The 25373-nt window shown below is 31.6% G+C and overlaps 5 protein-coding genes across 18 annotated transcripts; 2 read left to right on the top strand and 3 right to left on the bottom strand.

Annotated features, from left to right (window-relative positions):
• Positions 1-11: 11 nt before the first annotated feature.
• Positions 12-2157, bottom strand: LOC112128011. The gene is made up of 2 exons (XM_024229743.1): positions 2078-2157; positions 12-444 (listed from the first exon to the last, which is right to left on the bottom strand). The coding sequence occupies exons 1-2, from the start codon at positions 2092-2094 to the stop codon at positions 150-152; spliced, it is 312 nt and encodes a 103-aa protein (XP_024085511.1). The 5' UTR covers positions 2095-2157; the 3' UTR covers positions 12-149.
• LOC106666493 (proton-coupled folate transporter-like) lies at positions 1533-6664 on the top strand. 8 transcript variants are annotated; one of them, XM_024229740.1, is made up of 12 exons: positions 1921-2022; positions 2112-2151; positions 4248-4399; positions 4465-4653; positions 4714-4953; positions 5018-5192; positions 5272-5461; positions 5521-5674; positions 5735-5830; positions 5900-6127; positions 6187-6343; positions 6489-6664. In XM_024229740.1, exons 4-12 carry the CDS (start codon positions 4497-4499, stop codon positions 6595-6597), a joined length of 1506 nt encoding a protein of 501 aa, XP_024085508.1. In that variant the 5' UTR covers positions 1921-2022; positions 2112-2151; positions 4248-4399; positions 4465-4496; the 3' UTR covers positions 6598-6664. The 8 variants fall into 8 exon arrangements, with proteins under 8 accessions (XP_014249220.1, XP_014249218.1, XP_014249219.1 ...); XM_014393734.2 differs by lacking the exons at positions 1921-2022; positions 2112-2151 and adding an exon at positions 1533-1811; XM_014393732.2 differs by lacking the exons at positions 1921-2022; positions 2112-2151 and adding an exon at positions 1533-1903.
• A 1948-nt stretch (positions 6665-8612) lies between these two features.
• LOC106666568 (peroxisome biogenesis factor 10-like) lies at positions 8613-11615 on the bottom strand. Of its 4 annotated transcripts, none has more exons than XM_014393853.2 (5): positions 11551-11615; positions 11390-11497; positions 9645-9802; positions 9342-9584; positions 8613-9278 (listed from the first exon to the last, which is right to left on the bottom strand). In XM_014393853.2, exons 2-5 carry the CDS (start codon positions 11418-11420, stop codon positions 8931-8933), a joined length of 780 nt encoding a protein of 259 aa, XP_014249339.1. In that variant the 5' UTR covers positions 11421-11497; positions 11551-11615; the 3' UTR covers positions 8613-8930. The 4 variants fall into 4 exon arrangements, with proteins under 4 accessions (XP_014249339.1, XP_014249340.1, XP_014249338.1 ...); XM_014393854.2 differs by having other exon boundaries at positions 11390-11487; positions 11551-11591; XM_014393852.2 differs by having other exon boundaries at positions 11390-11611.
• Positions 11616-12820: 1205 nt separating this feature from the next.
• LOC106666524 (regulator of microtubule dynamics protein 2-like) lies at positions 12821-21549 on the bottom strand. Of its 4 annotated transcripts, none has more exons than XM_014393789.2 (8): positions 21495-21549; positions 15382-15619; positions 15215-15325; positions 14094-14202; positions 13920-14019; positions 13595-13809; positions 13096-13329; positions 12821-13028 (listed from the first exon to the last, which is right to left on the bottom strand). In XM_014393789.2, the coding sequence occupies exons 2-8, from the start codon at positions 15546-15548 to the stop codon at positions 12975-12977; spliced, it is 990 nt and encodes a 329-aa protein (XP_014249275.1). In that variant the 5' UTR covers positions 15549-15619; positions 21495-21549; the 3' UTR covers positions 12821-12974. The 4 variants fall into 4 exon arrangements, with proteins under 4 accessions (XP_014249275.1, XP_014249273.1, XP_014249274.1 ...); XM_014393787.2 differs by lacking the exon at positions 21495-21549 and adding an exon at positions 18169-18304; XM_014393788.2 differs by lacking the exon at positions 21495-21549 and adding an exon at positions 18165-18299.
• Positions 18664-24876, top strand: LOC106666523 (protein sly1 homolog). Its single transcript, XM_014393786.2, has 15 exons — positions 18664-18775; positions 18929-19088; positions 21693-21906; positions 22304-22391; positions 22460-22549; positions 22605-22746; positions 22810-23034; positions 23122-23212; positions 23613-23748; positions 23804-23988; positions 24042-24121; positions 24182-24320; positions 24374-24565; positions 24683-24772; positions 24845-24876. Exons 1-15 carry the CDS (start codon positions 18748-18750, stop codon positions 24872-24874), a joined length of 1890 nt encoding a protein of 629 aa, XP_014249272.1. The 5' UTR covers positions 18664-18747; the 3' UTR covers positions 24875-24876.
• The last annotated feature ends 497 nt before the right edge of the window (positions 24877-25373 follow it).

Genomic DNA, 25373 nt, shown 5'->3' with positions numbered 1-25373 from the left:
ACTGTATTTTTTAATGGATTAAACATGTTTTATATAGTTTTACTATACAAAAATACTTAGTAGCTATTCATATAAGGGTTTTAACAAATTTATAAACAAATTATACAAGTTGCTATGTTTTGATTGACTCAAAGTGCTTGATAACTGTTTTAGAGTTTTATATATTTTTTCTTTTCTTCTTTTTGAAGGCTGTGACCATATTGGTCATTAAATTTATATAAGTCAGCAGAACTGGCTCCATGAGTGTGATGAATAGCACAGTGATAGCCCCAGACTAGGAAAGAAAGGAACTCCGTGGATGCTTTTAAATTGAACATTGAGCATAGGGCTTTATCGATTAGGGGTCGTTGTCTAATCATTATAGACACCTCTAAGCTCACTGGAGATCCTTTAAGCTCAAAATCTGGGGAGGGACTCCCAAGACCGATGAGCACTCGGCAGCACCTTAAAAAATAAGTTAATAAGTTCTTTAATAAATGCAAATTGTGTTATATGAAATGAAATAGCCTTTACCTATTAATATATAACTATAATAGAACTATAAAAAAAGTAAAATAATTTCTATCATAGAGGAGAGCTTAACATTCAATTACTCATTGAGTTCGCAAAAAAGGGGTCAAAATACTTTTTTCATACTAATCTCAATTAAAATATATATGCTTAACAATATAGCTAATTATTTCAATTAATTGTTCTTTTTATGTAAAGTTTGTTGAGATGAAAAATTTAGTGTCACGAGCAGGTTTCGAACCCACGACCTTCAGCTCAATATGCCGCTTCTCTCACCTCTTGAGCTATCGTGACTTCATAAAAAAGAATAATTAATTGAAATAATTAATATGGTCAATTAGACCACTAAACATAAATCAATCAATATCGTTAATTTAAAATTAACGTTTTAACAAAAAAAATAAAATAAAAAAATTAAAAAAATAAATAAATAAAATAAAAATAAATTAATAAAATTAAAAAAAGGACAAAAGTGTAGACATTTTTTGTAGATTTATTGGAGGAACATCATGAATAGAAGTGATAGCAGTATAGACCATCAGGTTGTCAGCAAAGAGGGAAATCATTCATAAATACATTGAAAAGGAATGGGCTGAGTAACGACCTATGAGGTACACCACACAAGACTGCTATTTTTTGTAAAGTTAAGTTTCACAATTTGATATCTATTGTGCAAATAAGGGCTTAACTAGATGTGGAGAGAACCGACCAAAGATGTCGAGTATTCGGATGAGACAATCAATCTTTATGACTTTATCAAATGTTTTGGCAATCTAAGTATTATGTCAACCTGTTGTTACTTAGGGCTTTGGTCATGTCTGTTTTGTTATTCTAGATCAGCTTTAATTACCTATTTATGTTTTATAATTGTACTTATTTTTAATAGGTTTTGCCTGTAAATAAATAAATACATTTTTTTCTTTAGAGGAAAATTAATCATCATCCTAGACTAATTTGTTAATATAATTTTTGAAAAATTTTAAACCGCGAAGAGACATGACATATACAAATCAAGGAACTCAAATGATAAGTACCAGTTGGTCGTTTGATATCACTAAGTTCATCGCCTATCGCAATCGTTTGTGATGTTTTATCCAATGATTTTTAAATTTGATTTTGGGTCAAAACTTAGCAATTTTGTAGGGATTATTACGTAATTGCTATATCGACGGTAATACGTTTTAAGATTCGACGAGGTTCACACTTCACAGTGTATACAACTAGGGAGTTGAATGTTGTATATGTTGTTGAAATGTTTAAAATTTGAAAACTGTACAGAAAATAGAAGTGTCATTGGCAAAGTATGTATTTGTTGATAACTAATAATTCGTTATCTAGACCTTCAGATTTTTACAAGGTCATAAGTTTGTAACTTCATCATTTTTCCATGTCTGTGAGTACTTTTATTTTTAAATGAAAATTGAATATACTAAAATCGAAACAGTTTGACAGGGTTTCGTTGTCAATTTCCATTCGTGAATCATACCAAATAAAATTATCAAACTAATTGAAGTAAGATAAAAGTCATGAAATTGATTAAATAATGTATGTGCTGTTGAGTTCTTACCAATTATTGTTGTTCATTCTTTACTTTTTCACAGACAGAACTTTCCAACTGTTATATTTTCCAATTTTAGTCTGGTAAATAGCAATGTTTTCTACTTCAGAGCTTTTTTTTTGTACTTCTCTTAATTTATTGCATGTTATTTAATGTTTATTTAAAGCATCGGTCATTTAATTTTTAATGTCCATTGATCTATTGTTTATTTCATTGTTAAATGTGTATTCGGAAATTGAATTTCTGTTAGTGTTAACTTAGTCCTTTGCTGTTGGTTTACCCAACTTTAAGGAAGGCTTCACGCTTCTGACTTCGCACACAATTTTTTAAAATTTTTATTTATTTTTTAAAAACAGTTAGCGATGTTGCGCTTATTATCCTTGTTTGTAAGCAATGTGATGAGATTTAGCGTTTGCACTTGATCAGTTTTTGTGTGGAATTGTTCAGAAGTGCCATTGCGTTGCAGTTAGGAATCCTAGATGTGAAGTAAGTGTAAGCCTGCCCTGATGTTTAGCGCTAGCAATAATAGAATATATAGCATGCTTAACTACTTTTTGTGAGGGGTAAGGTAAGGTTGGCACAATAAATCAGAGAAATATATTCATCAATATGCCTGTCTTAATATTGTACTAAACAAACTGAGCGACAAATAATCAAGACAACCCAGCCACAACTCTGGTATGGTATGGTGATAAGGATACTAGGAAACGAGGTTTGTACTCCCCAGGCAATGCAGCCTTCCGGCTTATTCCTAGTTCCTTAGTTCAGTGCAATAGACTCAATCCTTCTTCTTAGATGTATTAACTGTTGCTGTTACAATTTCATTCTCTAGATTTTTTTCTGTGTGCTATGTTAAATCGAAATTGAACAGTTGCTTCGCATGTTGTCTAGATATTTTCTCAGATGCCAGTGGCCGGTTAAAAGTCATATCACTCCTCTGAGTTTAGCCCTCTCCAGTTGCAGCAATGAGTTGGCCAGTTTTGGTGAGGGTTGTTTCATAATAAGTTTACTATGTCTAGTGCCGCTAGAGTTTATCCACTTCTCCTTTTGTTTTGTTTGGATCCATTCTGCGATGGAGGATTCTATATTTAGTCCAAAAACAGGAGGTTCGGGGCCTATGTATAGTCTTGCAGATCCTCCTCTGGCCAGTCTGTCTCATTAACCAAAATTCTTCTGTGCCCAGGCATCCAATATATCATCGGGTTGTTGTGTTTCCCCAGGTTTTGGAGAATTTGGATGCACTGACTAATTTTGATGAGATTATTTTACATGTTAATGCTTTAATGGCTGCTTGGCTATCAGATCTTATGAAAATGTTTTGCCAGTGTAACCTCTTTTAAGATTTTCCAGGGCACAAGCATTGATGGCATGTATTTCTGCTTGAAAGAACGAAGTGTACTTCCCTAATGACCACAACTCTGAGGATGAGATCTTCTTGCTGCTTCTGGGTCCAGTTGACTGTGTTCGAGTTTGAATTTGAATTTTCAGATCATCCCTTTTATACTGATTTCCCAACCAGGGTAGGGGAGGAAAGGAAAAGCAAAATATATTGGGCCAGATATTCAATTTCCTTCTTGCAAGAGTGGCCACACAATAATTCGTAATTCTCAGTGGTTTTCATAGCCTACTGATCTCATGTCGATAGACATCCTGTGAAGTATTACACCCACCCAGCTGATTATGACAATGGACGAACTGTGTCTGTGACAACCTTCTTAAACTAAATAACTCCTTGACTTTGGTTATTTAGTGGACAGATTATTAATTTTATCATGTTCCGATGACTTCCAGGTTTGCAGGAAATCCCTTTGCTCCCTACCATATGGGCGTCAGATTTACAGCCTTATTTCTAACATCTATTTTTAACTTATTTTAAAACTATTTGTAACGTGTGCTAAGACTGGTTTATATAGTTGTGAGTTCTGTGTCTTTCCATTGAAAAGTTTTACTGTAATATGGCTACCGGCTTTGTTTGATTTGTTTTTGATATTTGCAAAATCAGCTTTACACTTATGACAGCCTGATCCTGACATTTCAGATAATGTAACATCCAATATAAACAATCGTGTTACCAACTATTCGTTCTAATGATAATGAATTAAGAATGAATATAATCAGAAATGCATTCACTATAAATGGTGTTTTATATTTTGCCTTGTTAATTTTACTCTTTTTTCAGGTGACGTTAATAATCAAGGCACTATAAAACAGGGGATAAATCATTAAATCATTGCAGTTTTTTGCCTTGGAAGCTTAAAAGGACATCCATTTTACGAATAAATTCTTTTAAAAAAAATCTATTTATAATAGCTTTAAAGAATAATTTAATTTGTATGTATGTCATGTAAATAATTCAAATTTGATAGATGACAATATTCTGCACTCTTTCATTTTAGTTACCTATACAGTTAAAGGAAAATCTAGAAATATGCCTGACAACTCAGATAACGATGAAGGTATAAGTGTGAACGAGAGTAACAGTGGTAGTACCAATAGCAGTGGCATGACAGGGACCTTTTTTAATTATTCTTTTATCACAGTTGAACCGATTTTATTTTGTTTATTCTTCTCCTCATCCTTATCAGGTGAACATGAATAGATAAATATTGAAATTGAACTTATCAATTTTGTTTATTTATATTTAGATGCGCTATCAATGAAAATTCTGCTACAGAAAACATGCTTAATTACCTTTAACTATACTGCGGAACAGTGTTCTGACGAGAAAGAACATTTAGTTGAAAACGGTTTACAGGTGTATGTGGCAAATCTTATGCTAGTCAAATCTATCCTTGATTCTGTGGTTGGTATATTTCTTTCTTTTTTTATTGGACCATGGATGGACACACATGGAAGAAAATCTTTCCTCGTGCTACCTCTATGTGGTAATAAAGCCAGAAAGGCTAGTTGCAAAGTTCTCTTGTAATTCTTTTTTTTTTCTTTTTAAAGGTTATAGCTGTTATTATATAGCTTGGCTTATTTTTGCAAAAATAACAACGGCATCTCCTATCTATTTATTGGTTATTTCATTAATACCCATGCTGTCGGGAGGTTTAGTAGTGTTGTTTGCAGCAGTTTTTTCCTATGTTACTGACATCACAACAGAATCCAACAGAGGTCTTAGGTGTGTTATTAGTTATCACAGAAAATTTATTTTATTTTCTTTCAAAGCTGTTTAAAAGTAAAATTTGATTTATTTTTAGAATGACATATCTTTCAACATCTTATGTTCTTGCCGTTTTACTTGGATATTTAATATCACCTCTGCTGTTGTGGCTATGCTCATCAGACGATACATATACATCAGTAATTTATGTCATAGCAGCTGGTTTTACTTTGCTGGTCTTGTATTATGTTATACTATGCATTCCTGAAACTGTTACTTTTGTTGCGGTAATTAATAAACTTCAAAAAACTTATTATAAATTGTTACTAAGCAGTGTTTTTTCCAGTGTGATGACGAAACACCAAGCCTCCTTCAAATATTCTCTTTTGACAGTATAAAGCAAATGGTAAAAGTTGTTTTCGTTAATAGAGAATTTTACGGCTTGTTGATTTTTGGCATTATTTGTTTTGTAATAACAATTGAACTTAGTGTGGTTTTAGGTAATAAAAATATAACTTTCATTTAGTTTAGTTGTTTTCAATGGTCTTAATATGTTTCAGGTGATTCTAATTTTCAGTATTTGATTTTAAGAAAAGTTTTAAATTGGTCAATGGACGATTATAACTTTTATTCAGCATCGTTGTGCGCTTCATCAAGTATATATTTAATTACTTAAACAGTAGTTTTATTAAAATTTAATAATGTATTATAATTATATTTTAAAGTTGTGGCATCACTACTGGTGATGTGGCTATTCACAAAAGTTCTTCGTGTCCGAGAATTATGGGTAGCTTTGTTGATCGGTGTCATGGGCTGTTATTCTTCAATATGCCTCGGCTTATCGCACTCAAATTTGGACTTTTACTTGGCTGGAAATTTAGGTGTTCTAAAGGTGATATTTAGCCCTGCAATGAAAGTAGAGGTGTCGAGGATATTTCCTGCTCAGGACATGGGTAAATCGAAATTATTAAAATAGTACATAATGCTGATGTTCATGACCTATAAATTTCAGGTAAAATATTTTCAATTGTGTCCATTATCGAGGCAATAGCCCCACTCATTTCTTTTGTTTGTTACACTGCTGTTTATGACTCAGTAATTAATGACAAACCTCAGCATTTAAGTTTCTTATCAGCTTCATGTTGGCTTCTAATTACACTATGTCTAATGTAAGTATTGTGATTATTAAAATGTTTTGATTTTTCTTCGTTTTAAAGTATTGTTGTTATTATTATTATTATTATTATTATTATTGACATAGTTATTTACAAACAATAATGAATCCTGACCTTTATTTCAATACTTAATTTACAGATTGATCATAACAATTCAACATTGTAAGAGGGAAGATGTTGATGAAGACCTACTTAACCCAAATGAGGCCGAAATCAATCACAATGCAGATAATTTGGTTAATTGTTAAGTTGATCGACCATGATAAATACGTGATTGGAAGATCTGGTTTCTGGTCAGGGTATGAAGAAAAAAAACAAAATACGACTACTTGCATTGCTTGATCTTTATAAGCCCTGAGGCAAAAAGCCAAAAGCTTGGCAAGTAATCATCTACAAATCACGTAATTGTTAATGTTAATTAAGAGCAATGATAATTACTCAGTTTATATAACCACTAATGCTCAGAAATTTGAACTCAACATTTAAGTGTGTAATAATCGGAATGAATTAACTCCGGTGTTCTAAAATATATTAAATTGCCCGACTTAACATTCCTTGCAAACGACCTATATATTTTACACTTAAATTTACTATTATTATTATACACACATACAGTTACATATTAAATTCATATAATTTTTTAAAAAATTTACAATGTGATTTGATGAAGTAATTATTAATTTGACCTGTGATTATAATAATAGTTTACTGTTATTAAAAAAAAGTATTTATATTTTATCAATTGTTATATGTGTTAAGAAAATATATTTATTTTAAAAATATTGTTATTTAATCAATAAAACATCAATTAAGAAAAGTAATGTACATTTTTTTTATAAATCTGAGAAAAAATCTGTGAATGTTAATGAATTACTTACGAATGTACACATGTGATATATTGGAATCATGTACATATTATTATAAATATATATTTTTTCTAGACTTGAACTGTGATGTGATCATTACAATACCAAATTTTATTATTTTTTATTATCAAGTTATTCTTAGTTATACAAGTTATGGTTTCGATGTAAGAAACTAATTTTTTAAAAATAAGGTTTATTCAATATAAACTACAACTTTACACAAGGGTTCTAATTTAAAGTGTCTGTACTGTTCGGAGTCCCGAGAGGATCTGCGAAAGAAAGGGGTCATACAATACAATCTACATTTTATGCTTATAATCTATTCTCGGAATTTGTATATGGGAAGAATCGTTTGTTGCTGCATTAGTGGTTTCGTGCAGGCGTAACTNAAACTAATTTTTTAAAAATAAGGTTTATTCAATATAAACTACAACTTTACACAAGGGTTCTAATTTAAAGTGTCTGTACTGTTCGGAGTCCCGAGAGGATCTGCGAAAGAAAGGGGTCATACAATACAATCTACATTTTATGCTTATAATCTATTCTCGGAATTTGTATATGGGAAGAATCGTTTGTTGCTGCATTAGTGGTTTCGTGCAGGCGTAACTTACATATAATCAATTAATTATACACCATTTTTCATTTTCAAAAAATTGTGTACAGTTAATTGAGTAAAGTTTTATAATGTACTTTTATTCTTGTCATTTTAATGTTGTTTATTGTATTAATCTTTAAATGCATTTGGTAGTCTAAATTGACTGTATTAATTATTTAAATTAATTATAATTTTAATCCAAGATCTTGGTTGAGATGAGAAAGCAAGTGCTAATGACCATAGATTAAAATTATAATTATTTATTGTTTTCTTTGGTGTTTGATCAGCCTTCTCAGTTTAAATATACTTTAAAGGTCATCCCCAATCTACCTTTAGGAAAGTATATTATTTATTGTACTGAATTAAACTGTTTAATTGTTATGAAGTTTATCATGATGTAAAAATAATTAATACATATATGTTTTGTTTGAATATTAATTTTTAAATTAGAACAATAAAAAGCTTAGGTTTCAAAATGTATCAATTTTATCAGAAACAAAAAACTTTTATAACTGAAAACAGCTCTCAAAATGTTCTCATTTTTCCACATCTGTTTTGTTTCCTTTTTTTTATTACCAGTAAATGTAGTATCCCCAATGCAGCTATTATTTTATTTTTTCATCATTATATGTCTTTTACTTACACACTTTTGCTTTTTGGACATCAATGTTGTTAGTGTAAAGCACATAAATCCCATATAATTCTGGTAAAGTTAAACAGAGTACAGACAATAGAGAGAAATTATTACCAGGGGCTAACAAATGGTAAAAACTGACTGAAAGGAACATTTAAACGAACCAAGAAAAACTGAACTTTGTTTATTGGTAAACAGTTATTAATAAAGGTATGATTAATAATAATAAATATTAATACAGAACTAGAAAATATCTAAATTTGTAGGTGTTGTGTATTTTTTATGAGTAGTGAATTTATTGATCAGTGCTGTTGAAGAGGAGAAAGTGTTTAAAAATTGTATTTTATAAATTGATTAATTACAAGAAATGTTTTCAAGTTTTTTAAATTAAAAATATTTATTTCTTCATAAAATATTACAAACAAGCTAGTAAAAAACAAGCTTTTAACAGCATATCACAGTTTTTGGTCAGGTCACAGTTATAGTTTAAAAGTAATTTTTTAAACAGACGATTCTAGAGGGAACTGTTGGTTCCCTACATATGGGGCATTGGTTTTCGGACTGGAGCCATTCTAAAATGCAGTTCCAACAAAATATATGCCCACATGGTGTACATGACGGATTCTGGTATGTGCTTAAACACATTGCGCATTTTCTATGTTCAGATAAATTTTTAGCTTGCACCATTTGACTTTCTCCTGCTGGCAACTTAACATTGTAATTCTTCATAATAGCGATTGTGCTTGTTATGAGCAACTGGATCATTGTGATTCCTCCTAATACTCTAAAAGCTGGAATCGACTGTCTATCTTTAAGCCAAAATCGGGATAATATCTGTAAATATATATATTTTTGTAATAATTACTCAGTTAAAAAAAAAGAAAAAATATGATTTACATAGTGAATACCAGTCAGTCTCTGGCTTAGATGGTATGTGCCCCAATTACAGAAAAAGTACGCCTTGTGGATAGTATCAATGTGCGGTAACAAACTTTTAAAAATTAACAACATCTTCAGCAATCGCCCTTTTGCCTCTGGTAATATGTCATTATTTTCCTTAATATATTTTTCCACATTCTTGCAGCATACCAACACCATCAGCATGCCGAATGATTCAAACAATGACATTAAAAATCTATTCTGCAATAGATGAACAGATTAACATTAAAATATCAAAACTGTTTCATGATAATTAATTACAAAATATCGTGGGATGGATCGTAATGTGCTGTTGACTTGTACTATGCCTGTGTACTCCTCTCCAATAGTCTGAAGGCCACTCATGGTAGTATTGTAGTAATAGAACATACTACTAAATCCTGATATGAGACGTTTATACTTCATGGAAAATCTTGGTCCTAAAACACAACAAACATGCAGTATAACAATTGCTAATACCAGTAGTAATTATGCTCTGAGTAATCTGCCATTTATACACTAAAAAAAGACCTTTGTATTTTATTGTTTATTTCAAATCAAGTATTTTATCGCTATATTAATTACAACATACTCTTTTAATGTAAACCAAATTAAACAAGATCGAAATTCATGGATTTCAATAAAAAATATTAATTTATGATAGCTTGAAAGAATAGTGATAGATGAAAGTTTAACTAACAATTTATGACCTAGTTTTGCTCTTAATGCATATTACCATCCCTTGTCCTCGTGAAGGGCCTTAATTCTTCTAGGCATCAAGTAAAAAAAGTGACCAAATTTTGAGACAAATTGTAAAACAATCACATTCTTCAAAAAGTGCAAATTGAAGTTGTTCAACGCTTGTAAGTGATGAATGATGTTCGACTGATCTCTTTATCATATCCCATAACTTTTCTATGGGATTCATGCCAAGAGATCATGCTGGTTAATTCATTGTGGTAATCCTTACACTCTCCAAGTAAAGGATGACAACCTGAGCTACATGTGCTCGAGCATTTTTATGCATTAACACGAAGTTGTCTCCAATAAATGGACTGAATGGGATCATAACTTCTAGAATAACGTTCTCAAAGCCAAAGCTCCATTTTTATGATAACCAGTTCAGTTGATTCATCTCATATCATAACTAACTGTCTTTGAAAAGGTGACTCAAGCATGGTACATGAATCAAAGCATTCTCCAAACACAGCCCTTGTCATCTGGTTGCCACAAACCAAATTGGGACTTATCTATGAAGATGAAGATTGTTGTTCAAGTGTCGCTGATTTGCAAATATTGCCTTTTTACTCGATGTCTCTTTACTAATAGAGAAACTGATTTACGATATCTAGAGACTACCTAACAAGGAAGCTGTTAAATGACAATAAAGTAGTGTAATATGACAATCGTCTCTAGCCGGTGTACATCCATGGTTGACCACTACTAAAATAAATACTTCTGGTTTTCTTAAACTGCAGTAGACCAAAGTAGGTCAAACTTGTCCTGACCTTCAAGTATAACACATTGTTTCTCTGAAGCGCCGAAGAATCCCTCCTGTTGTAGAGTGATTTACACTGTCTCCTGGCGACTTTGCGCTGCCTGTATCCTTTTTTTTAATAATGTTATGACCCTGACACTATTATACTTGTTCAAACCTGGCTGGAGCTATTGACAAAAGTTTAAGAATAAGAATATCAAATGAAATCAATGTAGGAAAGAGATTAACTGAGCGATGTTTATGCGTTGCAGAATGGAAGGACTAAATGCTACTTTTTGTGCAAATGGAATTAACCAGTACAAAAGTAAATAAAATAATTAAACAAAGCATTATTTACTGTTATTTTGACTACAATAGCTCCTAATTATCTGTAACTAATGTAGACAATATACACATAATTATAATAAACACCATGGCAGGTTGTCGTTGAGAGGTATAGCAAGTGCTTATATTTGCTGAGTAAGTTAAGTATTTAAGTTTAAGTCATTTACTTTTTATTTATTTAAAAGGGATTTTGACAAAAATTTACCTCCAAATTCCAGAGCAACATCTTCAAACATTTTTTGAATTTCGTTAATCAACGCTTTGTCTTTCTGAGCACTTCGCAAAATTTCTGCTGGTCCAGCTCTAACGAAAACTACCATTTTGTTAAAATAGCGTAATAATTTACTGATAAAATAAAATAATTACTTTAAAAAGATTTTTCATAACGTATACACGAAACTGAAACCTAGCCAGCTTTAACCTTCTAAAAACATTGCCATGTATATAATAATGAAAATAATAATAAATATGTTTAGTAATAAAAATGTGATCTACAGAAAAAATAAAAAAAATTACTTGCTTGCATTTTATAACAATATAACATATATTACATTATTTATGTAAACGCGATGTACAGCTAGAGAGACAGTTTGATATTCTGACAAAGATGTACCAAATTTGAAAACTTGTTTAATTATTTTTATAATTAAAAATGTTATATCTTTCGCGCAATACATTACCTTGTATATCTATATTTTTAATGTAAAGTGGGCTGATATGAAAAGTAGTGTCATGAGTAGACTCATACTCATGACATCCACCCTAATTTTTCATCTCAGCCTACTTTGCATTGTATTAAAAAACTGGGTAAATAGTAAAAAAACTAATAATAATTATCTATATTTGATTAAACTGACCACCGTTTCATCAGCTTTTGAATGTCATGTTAAAAGACATTAAAAAACTGTACTAAATCTTAAACATCTCATGAGCAAATTCTTATTGAATTCACAATGTCAATATGTTTGACATAAAAATTTGTACAATATGACATCAAATCTTTCTAAAAACCTCCTGTGAACTTTTCTTTTGGAACTTTAGCTCGGTGTCAGTCTATATAGTCTTCCAGGCCATATTTTCAAAGCTAATGAAGGAAGTGATTTAAAATTGTTATATAAATAGTGTAGTTGTGATGAAAAAGCTAGGGTCATGAGCAGGACTTGAACCCACGACATATGGCTGAAAACACTGCTGCTTAACTGCTTGAGTTATCATGACTTTGGTAACCCCGAGGCACCAACTCTTCATCTCGACCTACAATTTTTTCCAATTCCTCTTTTTTGCCCCACATACAAATTATGTGTAATTGTTTGCATTCTTGGAGAACTTCAAGTGGCCACGGGGAGATGTCACTTTAAACAATTGCTCAGCAAGGACTAACTAAAAAAAAGTCTTTAAAAAAATTTAGTTTCTATGCATAGCCAATATCTTGTCATCGTCAATTTGTCTTTTCTCTAATAGTGAACATTAAATTGATTAAAATAAACTGGTAATGTTTGTAACTATAAAACTATGATTAACTATAAAAATGAAATACATTTGTGCAGAATGAATAAAAACGCATGCATTTAGATGTTTAACATTAAAAATATGAATAAAAAGGATGGGGATGGGTGGTGTATTGAGATTATTACAATTTCTATAACTATCACATATTTATTCAAGTAAAAGTAACTTAGTCAATAAAATAATGTTTGTTCACATTAGTCTACAATGAAATTTGATTATTTACACAAACAACAGACCAAAGATTTAATGTCTGTAGGTTTTAATTTTAAGACTTTACTTCACTATGTTTGGTATTTTTTAATTAAGATCTGGATTTCTTCTTCAATCTTCCTCTCCTTGAATAAAACAAAAAATAATCAATTAGTTTATATTAACCTAAAAGATTATTGATTATTTATATACTTCTATATTTTCTGCTGGTGCCATCTGAGCTTTTTCAAGCCACTCTAATGCGACAGAGTCTGCCCCAAGTTCAATAAAGCACTTTGCAATGAAAAGTTTGTTTTCTTTCCAAGGGCGTAATGCCAATTCATCGGCCTTGGTCAAAGATGAAATCGCCTCTGCGTATGTTGATTGTGGAATTGGCCCATAAATGGCTTCAACAGCTTTGCGTTGTAGCCAAGGTAACCCTGCAACCTGTAAGACAACAGAAATTCAATATGATTTGTATAGTTATAAAGTGTAAGACTGAAAAATGAGATGAAAAGATGAAACTAAAGCAAGTTTGTTTGCTGAACTTTCTACATTGTAGCTAACAGGGCTATATGAACATTAATACAAACAATTCAAAATCATACTCACCAGAAGTTCACAGATTAAATTTTTTTAGACATACAAAACTTTAATTTCATTTTTTTAAATAATGTATACCACAAAATTTTTAAAATGATAGAAAATTTACCTCATATTGAAATCGACCTAAAAGGTGGTAGAGAGTTGGGTCATTTGGCGTTATTTCTAAAGCTTTTAAGACATGATTTTGAAACTCTAAACCGTCTCTTATTTTATCCCTAGTCCCTTGCCATTCTGCCCTCGCACCAACACAAATGGCATACCATTTGTGAACTTCCGAAATTGAAGAATCAAGAGCAAGGCTTTTTCTAGCATATTCTATACCTATAAACAGTCATTTTTAATAACCAACTCAAAAGAAGAATTTTCAACATGAAAAAAATGTTAAAAATAATTAAAATATACTGTTTATAATTCTTGAATTATTTATTTACCTTTATTTATATAATCTTTTTTTGCGTTGCCTTCCCTCTGCAGCGATATCTGATAGCAGGCCATGGCTAATCTCCATAAAATTTGACAGTTTTTATCATCCTTACAAAATAAACACACATCTTAATGAGTTGTTAGAAAAAATAGAAAATCACTAATTGTTTTTTGTACTTTACCTTATCATACAGCTCCAGTAAAGTATGAAGGACTTCTATTTTATCTCCTTCTAAGTCTTTTAGCACCATGTCTATGTATTTGAAATTTGTTGACAGGTCTTCTGAATTTCTGTATTGCATAAAACATTTAAAATTCATCCAAACATATTTTAAGTGTATAGATTGAGGGAACAAGAAAATTAGTTCATTCAAGTAGTTTATAACTTTATGAAATGTACATTATAGTACAAAATTTAAAGAAAAGTTAAATAAATGAATTTATGTTATGCTGAAACCGACTCTGTCTATGTACATTTTACACTCTTTTATTACAAAAATCATCAAAGTTTAAACAGCCAGACTACCATACTTATAGCGGAAAATGTTTTGTTAAAGGGGTAAATTTGGATCAGAATGGGTTTATACATCCTGACGATTATGGTGGCAGAATTGTAAGGACATCGAATTATTGCATTTGCCACATTAATGGTTTTGTGAATCCTGGCATTGTCCTTAAAATTTACTTTGAGAATTATTTGTAAAATGTTTTGTAAAGTAATCTGACCCTTGTACACAACAACCTATGTGTAGTGGTTGTACGACAGTCTTGTACGACAAGATTTACTTTACTTACTACTTAAAACAATCCTCATGTGAGTAGTAGGTGGCCAATATTGAAAACCAGCTGTCATCCAAGAATTGGCTGTGAACTTTCCAAACAAATACTATAGCACTGAAACCTTTTATCTCATAGCGAAAATTTACCAATCCAGTGTTTAAATGTGCAATGATAATTTCGATTAGATTACAATGATTTTAGTGTTAACTTTCACTAAAACTATTTTTCTTCATTAGAGTGGAAGAATTCTCTACAAATCAATATATTATTTCTAAAGACAGATCTCGTTTTCCATGTAATTGAACGGAATCATATTCCTTTTATACTATTTTTACTACTTTTTTGTCTAAGGGGAAGACATGAGACAAAAAAAGGCACCTATTGTTCATTGCCCATGAATATTCTAAAAAAGTACTACATTATTATAATCCTATCCGTATTTTAAGCAAATTATAAAAACATATATATAAAAACACTTTAAACATTTCAAGTTACTCTTTTTTTTAATAACAATTATACTTACAAATCATCATCTGAGTTAGAAAAGTCAAAAAATTCGTCTTCTTCTCCATCAATAACACTAGGTGATGTGCCAATGGCTTCAGTCAAAGAAGCTCTGCTCTTTTGGACCTTCCTAACAATGTAACAAATAACACAATGGCAAAGCAAAATAAAATCCATACTACAAACCTCAATTCTTTCAGCTCCTCCTTAAGCTCCTTCAATGATTGCTTAAGTTTTTCACATTTATTTTTCTTTGTGACGGATTCATAAATATAAACCCCTATGGCACCGAACAAGACTCCAGTCCCCAGTGCCAAGACTGTGATGGAGATACGTTGTGCATTAGAAGACATGGGGGAGTGGTCTTGTTATTGTTTTTTATATTTTATATTTATGCCATTGTGTAATTGTGTTTATCTGTCTCCTAAAAACAATATTATGAAATGTTATTAAAGTAGGTTCTGTATATATTAAAAAAAGAGTCAATATAACAATGGATACTTTCTTGAGTGGCTTGTAATCGACAATTTACTGTTTTATGATTTGAGCATTATATATATAAAACTTATATTTTTGATTGTACAATTAATTTTTGAAATTTCTTTAATTTTACTATTGGTGATACTAATAGTTTAAGATAAAATAATCAAGAAAAACCCATTGTTTTGTACATTTTTAAACTTATATTTTGAAAAAAAAATCATAATTAAAAAATAAAAATAAATTAAAAAAATTAGCAACTATACACTTTAATAAAACATACAAAATAAAAATACATTTTTATTATGACAATGAAAAATATATTTTAGCTAATTGTAAGCAAGTCAAACAAAAATGTCTGAAGGACCTCTGTCAAATTATCTCACCTCTCCCATTCAAGCTTCTTCTATATAATAGAAATTTGTAAATTTAAAATTCCTTTTGAAATCCTCAACATACATAATTAAATTTGATTGGAGTTTACAATTTAAAATAAATTAATTCGTAATTCCATTGATAAAATGTGAATTGCCAACCACTACCAAACCAGGTGTCCTACTATTTTTAAATTCCATCCATGTCTGACATTAAATTTCTTCAAAAATTCCTCCCAAACATCGTCAACCTACATAATAAAATTTGATCGGGTACAAGAGATTACAAGGAGTTTATAAATGAATCCATGATTCCATTGATAAAGGCAAATTGACTTCTTCCCTAATTAATATCGGCATTTTTTTTAATTTTTATTCTCACTCTTTGTTTCCATAACTATCATTCAATGTTAGATTTGTCAATACTTTTGTAAATAAGAAAGCAAATAGTATTTACAAATCTGCACATTCTTCAATTATTCAGATTATAATAATAATAATAGAAAAAAATAAAAACCCCAATTTCACCATCTCGTTGCCTTTTTTATGTCAATTTTATTTATAAATAAGAGTAACATTTTGAAATGTGTGGTATTTAGAGACCGTTAATTAATGATTTTTTAGAGATCATAAGGTGCAGTCTGGTGTGATGTAGGTTTAGAAAACCATTTTCTTTATCATGTCAACATTTCAATGATCGTAATAAAGATCAAAACGTTGGCATGATAAAGAAAATGGTTTTCTAAACCTACATTGCTGTACGCTGTCTTGTACTATGGCACATGCGACCTCAACACTCCACTACCCAACAAGTGTTTCGTGTTGTGGACCTCATATCCTCATCCCTCGAGCGCAAATAATACTATGTAAGGGCCTTTCTTGATGTGTCCTAAGCGTTGAACCGCGTGAGGCATGAAGGCCACCTATAAAATTAAAGCACATCCTTCTAAACCCTCTATCTAATCCTTCGTTCCTACCTAGATGTAGATGTAAATGTATTGGTCGGGGTGTAATATACTGCACCCATCAAGAGCTATTGTATCCCCCGTTCTCTGCCTGTCGAAGGTGAGTCCTATTTCATCAAGGAACTTGATTATTAGGCCCGGTTTCAGTGCTTGAATCTCTTCTACTGTCACATTGTACATCCCAAAGCACTTCCTCCTGTAGCACCACAGTTTGTTAATAGGTGTGTTGGTGTCTCCTCTGCCTCTTTGCAGAATCTGCATGTGCCGTCTTGGATTATTCCGATCTTCTTTAAATGTCCATTTAACTTGCAGTGTCCTGTTAGGATCCACAGTTTTTTCTTGCTTCCTTAGATACATTTTGTCACTTCTTTCCTTTTGAAATTTGTTAGATTCTTGGATTGTCCTTCTGTCTGAGGTATTGGTAGTGTGAATTCGTATGCCTCAGAAGGGCTCGGGCTCTATCATTGGTAGAGCAGCTTCTTTCCTTGCAAGGGTGTCTGCTTTCTCGTTGCCTTCTACTCCCATATGTCCTGGGACCCACCAGAGGCTGACTTTGTTTTGCCTACCTAATAAGTTTAATTTGGTTTTGTAGTTCAACACCATCTTTGAACTAATGATATTTGAGCTTAATGCTTTGATTTTTTCCTGGCCTTCTGTATGATAAGAATTATTTTTTTACTGTCCAGAACAACACTTATATACACTGCATTTTATACAGAATGAAACTGATCAAATATGATCAAAAAAGTGTAATTATTTCAAACTGAAAGACTAAATTCTAAATATATATCACGATTAAAAAGAAAGAAAATTGACAAAAATTAAATTTTTGCCTTCGACTTACTCATGATATAATTACCAACAGGTTCACTTCTAGTTTAAATATGCATTACATATTTGTTGATGTTTTTTCCAAATAAATCTATTTGATATAGGTTTTAAAGTATGGCATGTATAACAGGTGGTTGTTTTATGTAAAATGACAGACAGTGAGGACTATTTCTCAGATCTAACTGTATTTTATGTTTTTAAACTTGTCTACCCTAAACTGATGGAAAGGTTTTCTATGTAGATCAATTGTATGATACACTTTCATGGCATAAAAATATTGTAAAAGTGCAAATTATTAGTTAGATAAATATCGTCAGACCTACAGGACTTGAAAGGCGTTCAAAAGAAGCGGCCGACCTGCCAACGTCGTGGCATACCTGGCATATGTATGGTAATTGTCAAATTTAAAATTGAGGAGTTGAGTTTAGCCACATAACAACTTGGGAGGTTGCGCTTTAACATCAACAACAAACGTCATCATTACAATGCATCATTTTAAATAAAAATTGGTTATATTGTTTACAACATTTTCTTATTAATTAATAAGGCCTGACATTTAAAAAAAACAAAAACAAAGTTTCTTTTAGATTGACCCTATATAAGCTGACATCTATCAGAAATGTTTATTTCAAAATAGAGTTGATATTTTAAAAGATAATTTTTTAAATATTTTAACAATAATTTCAGCTGTGACATATTGTAAACATTAGTTATATTGTGTATTGATTTAAAAAAAGCTAGATTATTAATTAAAAAAGTACATAGGAGAAATTAAAGAGTTTGTTCTTTCTCCCTGACGGCTATCTGTGACATTCATGTTCGTTAACCTTATGTTTTTCTAAACGAAACCTCCGAACACGTCAACTTCAGAAATTGTCATTAATAATTAAATAAAATATATTATGGCGAGTCTACGAGACAAACAGATAGGTAACTTCTTGCCTACAATTTAAAACATAGCTTATTTGAATTTTAATCAAGAACCAAATTCACAAATTAATCATAGTGTACAAATTGTTCACCCAATTTTGCCATTCTATGCTTAACCATCCTAGAGTTAATATTTTCTTGTTTTTTATTTAGAAGCCATTAAGCAGATGCTGAACCTGAACGAACCGGAGTCGAAGACCATCGCTCCAGAGCCGGTGTGGAAAATCTTGATATATGATCGCTATGGGCAGGACATCATATCTCCTCTCATATCTGTCAAAGAACTCAGGGAAATGGGTGTCACACTTCATGTGTAAGTGATTTGATTAAATGCAAATACAGAGTACTTTTCTTTCAGCTACTCACCTTGCTGAAACAACCGTTGCAAATTTAACATCCGACAGGCGAGAGATAGCACAGACATGCTTTTCCAAAACGTCCTGTCATTTTTAACAATTAATCTTGATTGTTTGGTTGTAATGCAAATTTACTCATTTATTTACTCTTTAGAGTTAATGCTGGGTGTTGGTCAGCAAGTCGGTGAAGTCATGTTAAACCGGTGGGTCACTTATTGGATCCACCTTCACTTGTAGTTTGTTAAACTATTCAAACCTGTGAATGAAAACGGACTCAACAAGTTCTAAATGCTGGTTCAGCATGTTTACTCATTGGGAAAAAGTATGGTAAAGTGGTTCTTCTACACTAGACAGGTGGTCCTTCTGTATGATGGGAATTACTTTTTACATTGTTAAGTGTTCAAAGGAAATGAACAGGCTGACCACTAGCCAAAAAAGTGGCTACCTTACCCGTAAGACCTGAACCACAACTAAATACTCCCAAGTTGTGCTTAATTTAGAACAGGAAAAATGGGTTGAGAATGAAAAATTCATACACTGGACAAACACTCCAGGTATGAGGCAAGCTAAGAGAGTTTTGAAAATCTCTCAAAACGCAAGGCGAAGGAACTCGTCTCTCTCAGCAGGGAGGATTTGAAAACAATTATAGCCTCTACATCGGCCACTTCCCTCTTAACTACCATCTTAAGAAGATGGGCAAAGCTGAGACAGAAACATGCTGGCTTTGTCACGAGCAACCAGAGGCATATATCCTTAGTAGATGTAAAGCGTTAGCTCATTTATGGTACCACCTCAGGATATTTCTTATACCAAACTAGATCCATGACTAGGCACCAAGGAAAGTGCTCAGTTTTATAAGGAATAGTGCACTTTCCAAGGTATGGCTATAAGCTGTAGGGGGTTCCAACAATAGACTTATTTAGGTTGTGAGGAGAGGAGGAAAGAACAGCACAAAAATGATAAATGGTGTAGTTAGTGTGTTGTTCAATCTTTTTAAAAAGATTGTTCCTACTTGCAGTAAGTTATTTTCAACGATCCGGATTTCGAGCCTACAGCTCCTTCAACCTGATGATAAGCTGTAGGCTTGAAATCTGGACAATTGAAAACAACTTACTGTAAGTAGGAATTATCTTTTTAAAAAGAAAGAACTACATACCCCAAACCTTATTTAAACAAAATAATTTAAAAGCAGGTATGGTTTGTCCCAGTTGGGAGTTCAAACTTGGTTTAAAAGTGACTGAAGTTGGTTTCAAAATTGATCAGTTTCAATGATGATTCATTCACTCGAGGACTTAGAAGAGGAAGATTAGTTATCAACAGCTACTGAGATAGCTTCCCAGCACATGAATCGACTGCTCTGAATTATCTTTATTAAATGTAAAATTGGAAATTTTCTAGATAAATGGGTATCATACAATTTATTAACTGACACCTTGTTCATTTATCTCTCTCCCTTTAAGAATCTAGAAAATTTTTTAAACTTAAAATTGGTAACTTCAGGTAGTTTATCGACGCTTCAAGATTATTAGCGTATAATTAGTACATAGGCATACACAAAATAGCAAGCATTTAAACATAGAAAAATATTGGCTTGTTAAATAATTTGATTTTATCCCTCTTGTGTTTTGCAGATAAATTCAAATTTTCATTTATTACTGCAGAAATCACATCGAAAAGTTCATTGCTCAAAATCTTGAGAAGTTCTTGGAGGAGGAAATTAAAAATTACACATAAGATGGTAACAGGCAGGGGAATGAAATGGTTCATATATTGTTGATTAAATTTGTTGACAAGTACAATTTTGGGGACCGCGGTAGCCGGGTGGTTAGCATGAGAGACTCTCACGCCGCGGTCGTGGGTTCGATTCCCACCGTCGTCTCTGGCCCTTTTTTCACAATAACCCCCCCCCCAATTTGAACACACATATATGAATTGTCACATGGCTAATATGCATAGTTCGCATAACGCAAAAAAAAAAAAAAAAAAAAAAAAAAGTACAATTTTCATTGATTACCATCAAAAAATCCTATGGACTTATTTTACAACCCAATATTTAACAAGAGAAGAGATGTTACAATCAATTATTAAAAAAAAAAAAGTGTAGACGATTCTTAAAATAAAATTTAAATCTGCATTTCCATTACTAATCACTAACCACTAAAAACGAGATTCACTCATGAAGCGGCTGTCTTGGGTTAACATTTCCATGGGGTGAAATAAGGGTGAAATAAGGCCATCAGTTTTTGTGAGACAAGCGTGATGCTCATATCTACAACTTCTGCAGCATCAACATTTGCAATCATGGTGATATATTATGTTAAGAATAAAAAGAAAAAAAAGAGAAGAAAACCACATTTCCTTACACGCATCCTCCATCTTGTTCTTATTAAGATGACATTTATCTTTTCCATCCCACAAAAATCAACAATAAATAATAATAATAAATGAATCGATAATATATAAATTAATTTCACATGTTTTCAAATAATTTAATGGGCAAAACATTTGTTTAAAAAGTATAACGTTGTTTAATCGCTCATCAATTTTTAATTTTTTTCCAGATATCTTCATTCGGATAGGGATCCGATTCCTGACGTGCCTGCTGTTTATTTCTGCATGCCGACCGAAGAGAATTTGGGCCGAATCGGCCAGGATTTTCAAAAGAACATTTACGACGTTTACCATCTGAATTTCATATCTCCCTTGTCGCGGCAGAAGCTGGAGGATTTGGCCGCTGTAGCTCTGCAAGCCAACTGCTTTGCAAATATTCACAAAGTTAGTACACGACTTCCTCTCATGTTCTTATGTTATGTTTGATAATCATTCTGAAATATATGCATAAAGTACATACAAGAGGAGTGGATGAAATTAATTATTCTTAATAGTTTGATCTGTGGATGAGTTTTTTTTAAAAACAATTATTAGTTGAAAGTCAAATTTTTTCTACCTATCTTTCTTTTTATCTCTATCACTTCCTTTCTATCTAGCATTCCATTTTTATTTTTCTTACATTCCTTTACTAATTAATCAAATCTCTTGGGTCATAAATATTATAAAATGGTTGTTTTTAATTAAAAAAGCGCACTTTTACTGTCAGTTAAAATTATGCTTGAAAATTATTTCTAATCATAATACTGGACAAAATGTAATATTTATATATTTAAATTTTCAGGTATTTGATCAATATTTGAACTTTATATCTCTAGAGGATGATATGTTTATTTTAAAACATCAAAATAGTGAAGCAATCTCTTATTATGGTAAGACTGTCTCTTTTGTATGTATTGTAATGGCAAATATTAAATATATTTATTTTTTCCTCCCAAAGCAATTAACCGAGGTGATATAAAAGATACAGATATGGATTCTATAATGGATTCTATTGTCGATAGCCTATTTTCTGTATTTGCTACACTTGGTAAGTGAAAAAGTTAAAAAAAAAAATCAGTTTATTTTTAAAATTCAATTTAAAGGTACCGTACCAATAATTAGGAGCCCAAGGGGCAATGCAGCAGAAATGGTAGCTGAGAAATTGGACAAAAAATTGAAAGAGAATTTGCGCGATACTCGCAACAGCATTTTCCTCATGGACACAGCCCAAGTCGGGAGATTCAGGTAAATAAAAACAAAAGCATTTTCACTTAAGCCAAATATTATATTACAAGTTTTACGGTGTAGTTTTCAGAGGCCTTTGTTAATCGTGCTTGATAGAAATTTGGACATGGCAACACCGTTACATCACACTTGGACATATCAAGCTCTCGCTCATGACGTTTTAGATCTTTCTCTCAATAGGGTTGTTATCGACGAGGATACTAATTCTCCAGGTGGAAGGCTGACATCAAAATCACGGGCTTGTGATCTTGATCCAAAAGATAAATTTTGGGCACTACATAAAGGCAGGTATGTTGTCATGTATCTCACCTTTTTTTTTTAGTTTAAAAATATTCTAAAATGCAGGAAAAAATACAATTGCATTATTTATTTTAGTCCTTTTCCTACTGTAGCAGAGGCTATTCAAGAGGAATTAGAAGAATATAGATCATCTGAAGAGGAAGTCAAAAGACTAAAAGCATCAATGGTGATTATTCAACTTGAAAGACTTAACTTAAACATCTTCATGATGAACTAAAAAAAAATCAGAAAAATATAAAGTTTATTCCATGGTGGATAAAAAAAAAAAAATAAATAAAAAAGAAGGGAAATTGGACGGTCGAAAACTGACAAGACACAATTCATTACATTAAAAATGTTTCAAATCATGAAAAGCAAACTGAATACAGAACAAACAATGAAAAACCCGGGATTTATTTGATAAAAGACGTAGACAGATAAAAACAATAAATGCCTTCACTTTGTGCTAACATAAAAAGGACTAGGTCAACAAAATAATGAATATAAAGCCCTTGAAATCAGGCAAACACAATATCTCACAATCTAAACTATTTATGCGAATATTAATAATTTTATAATTATTTCAGGGTATCAACAGTGAGAGTGATGCTGCATTCTCTATGATGACAGATAATACAGCGAAACTGACATCGGCCGTTAACTCTCTACCGCAGTTGATAGAAAAGAAAAGACTGATTGATATGCACACTACGATTGCGACAGGTATCGTATTCTAACTATCATCAGTTTAATTGAAAATGATTATTACCTTTTTCAGGTATTTTAAATGTGATAAAACAGAGAAGGCTTGACACTCTGTTCGAGTATGAAGAGAAAATTCTAGCGGGCTCTGGCTTGGAGAAACCTTTGATTGAAATAATCACCGATAGCGAAACAGGGACACCTGAGGATAAAATGAGACTATTTTTAATTTATTACATTTATTCTGATTCAATTCCAGAGGTAAAGTTTGTTTGTACTATTTTTAAATTGTAACTTAAATAGGAATATTCTAGGCTGAGTTAGACAGGTATGCTATGGCTCTGGAAGGAGCAGGTTGTGATTTAAAACCACTTGACTATATAAAACGATGGAAGTAAGTTTAAAAAAAAATTGTATATTATTGACTAAATTTCAACAATTTTTTTCCAACCAGGGCATACACAAAGATGTCATCTACTCCAAGTCAGTATAGAGGGGGTGGCACTAAAACAGTCAGTATGTTTTCAAAACTTGTTTCAAAAGGATCTTCATTTGTTATGGAGGGTGTGAAAAATCTTGTTCTTAAGAAACATGTAAGCCATTTGTTAAAAAAAAAGAAAAAATATTAAAAAAAAATTATTTATAGAATTTGCCAGTCACAAGGATTGTCGATCAGTTAATGGAATCAAAAGGTTGTGAAGATTATCGATATTTTGATCCAAAGCAGCTAAGGGCTACAGAACCTGTAAAAAATAAGGTTGTCATTAATGAAGCTATTGTCTTTATGGTAGGAGGTGGAAATTACATTGAATATCAAAATCTTGTAGATTATGCTAAAGTAAGTGTTCATTGTTTAATATTAAGAATCAAAATATTAATTGTTTAAATAACACTAGAAAGCTCATGTCTGTTTTTTTAATACTAATTTTATCGTTAAAAATATTTTTTTGTTTAGAGCAAATCTGGTGCAGGCACAGGTGCTGGAAATAGGAAAGTTGTATACGGAGCTTCATCAATAAACAATGCAAAGCAGTTCTTAAAACAGGTAAAGCATTAAATTGTTATTTGCCCGTAACATGTTCATTCTGCCAATTTATCATGATTTGTTTTTATGTAGCTATCTCTTTTGGGCAAAGAAATGAACTGACACAAAAAACAGCTGGAAGAAAATATATGCGACTTCCTTATCCTCTCATGTTCATTTAATCCATAATGGATAAGAAGATTTTTTGTAGGGGATATATATTTTTAAACTCAAAATTGTTACCTGTATATATAAATTAATATTTTTATTTAATATTATTAGCATCTTTCTGTATATAATTATCAACATATACATAATGAGAATAGACATATTTGTTCTGTTTGCTATTTGTTAATAATTTAATGTTTTTTTTATATACGTACTCAGGAGTAAGGTTGTTTTTATAGCACCTCAAGCAGATAAATATTTTCTTGAAACAGAAAATTAAGTTTAAGGGGTATAGTTTTTATAGCACCTTTACAAGTGTTGGAGGAATACCAGGACAACGAGTTAACAGCTGATCAGCGGGCCAGCTTAGCTGAGGTTTGGAGCTGTAACAACTCCAAAGGACATCAATTTGGCAATAGATGCATTGAAAAAGGGGCTGTCCTGATAACCTGTG

This window comes from Cimex lectularius, unplaced genomic scaffold (genome assembly GCF_000648675.2).
Source record: "Cimex lectularius strain Harlan isolate CLEC.00 unplaced genomic scaffold, Clec_2.1 scaffold415, whole genome shotgun sequence".
Classification (NCBI taxonomy): Eukaryota; Metazoa; Arthropoda; class Insecta; order Hemiptera; family Cimicidae; genus Cimex; species Cimex lectularius.
This window is presented reverse-complemented; position numbering and strand designations above follow the sequence as displayed.

Excerpts from the sequence above, each read along its gene's own strand:
- LOC106666568 (XM_014393852.2), bottom strand. The coding sequence starts at position 11,504 with ATGGTAGTTTTCGTTAGAGCTGGACCAGCAGAAATTTTGCGAAGTGCT. Across the intron at positions 9,803-11,389 it reads TGTTGCTCTGGAATTTGGAG|GACCAAGATTTTCCATGAAG; the intron begins GTAAATTTTTGT and ends GTTGTGTTTTAG. Across the intron at positions 9,585-9,644 it reads GATCCATCCCACGATATTTT|AATAGATTTTTAATGTCATT; the intron begins GTAATTAATTAT and ends CATCTATTGCAG.
- LOC106666523 (XM_014393786.2), top strand. The coding sequence starts at position 18,748 with ATGGCGAGTCTACGAGACAAACAGATAG. Across the intron at positions 23,035-23,121 it reads TGGGCACTACATAAAGGCAG|TCCTTTTCCTACTGTAGCAG; the intron begins GTATGTTGTCAT and ends TATTTATTTTAG. Across the intron at positions 24,773-24,844 it reads CAAAGCAGTTCTTAAAACAG|CTATCTCTTTTGGGCAAAGA; the intron begins GTAAAGCATTAA and ends GTTTTTATGTAG.
- LOC106666524 (XM_014393789.2), bottom strand. The coding sequence starts at position 15,548 with ATGTCTTCTAATGCACAACGTATCTCCATCACAGTCTTGGCACTGGGG. Across the intron at positions 14,020-14,093 it reads TACTGGAGCTGTATGATAAG|GATGATAAAAACTGTCAAAT; the intron begins GTAAAGTACAAA and ends TTATTTTGTAAG. Across the intron at positions 13,029-13,095 it reads CACCAGCAGAAAATATAGAA|GAGAGGAAGATTGAAGAAGA; the intron begins GTATATAAATAA and ends GTTTTATTCAAG.
- LOC106666493 (XM_014393734.2), top strand. The coding sequence starts at position 4,497 with ATGCCTGACAACTCAGATAACGATGAAGGTATAAGTGTGAACGAGAGT. Across the intron at positions 5,675-5,734 it reads TGAACTTAGTGTGGTTTTAG|GTGATTCTAATTTTCAGTAT; the intron begins GTAATAAAAATA and ends AATATGTTTCAG. Across the intron at positions 5,831-5,899 it reads ATCGTTGTGCGCTTCATCAA|TTGTGGCATCACTACTGGTG; the intron begins GTATATATTTAA and ends TATATTTTAAAG.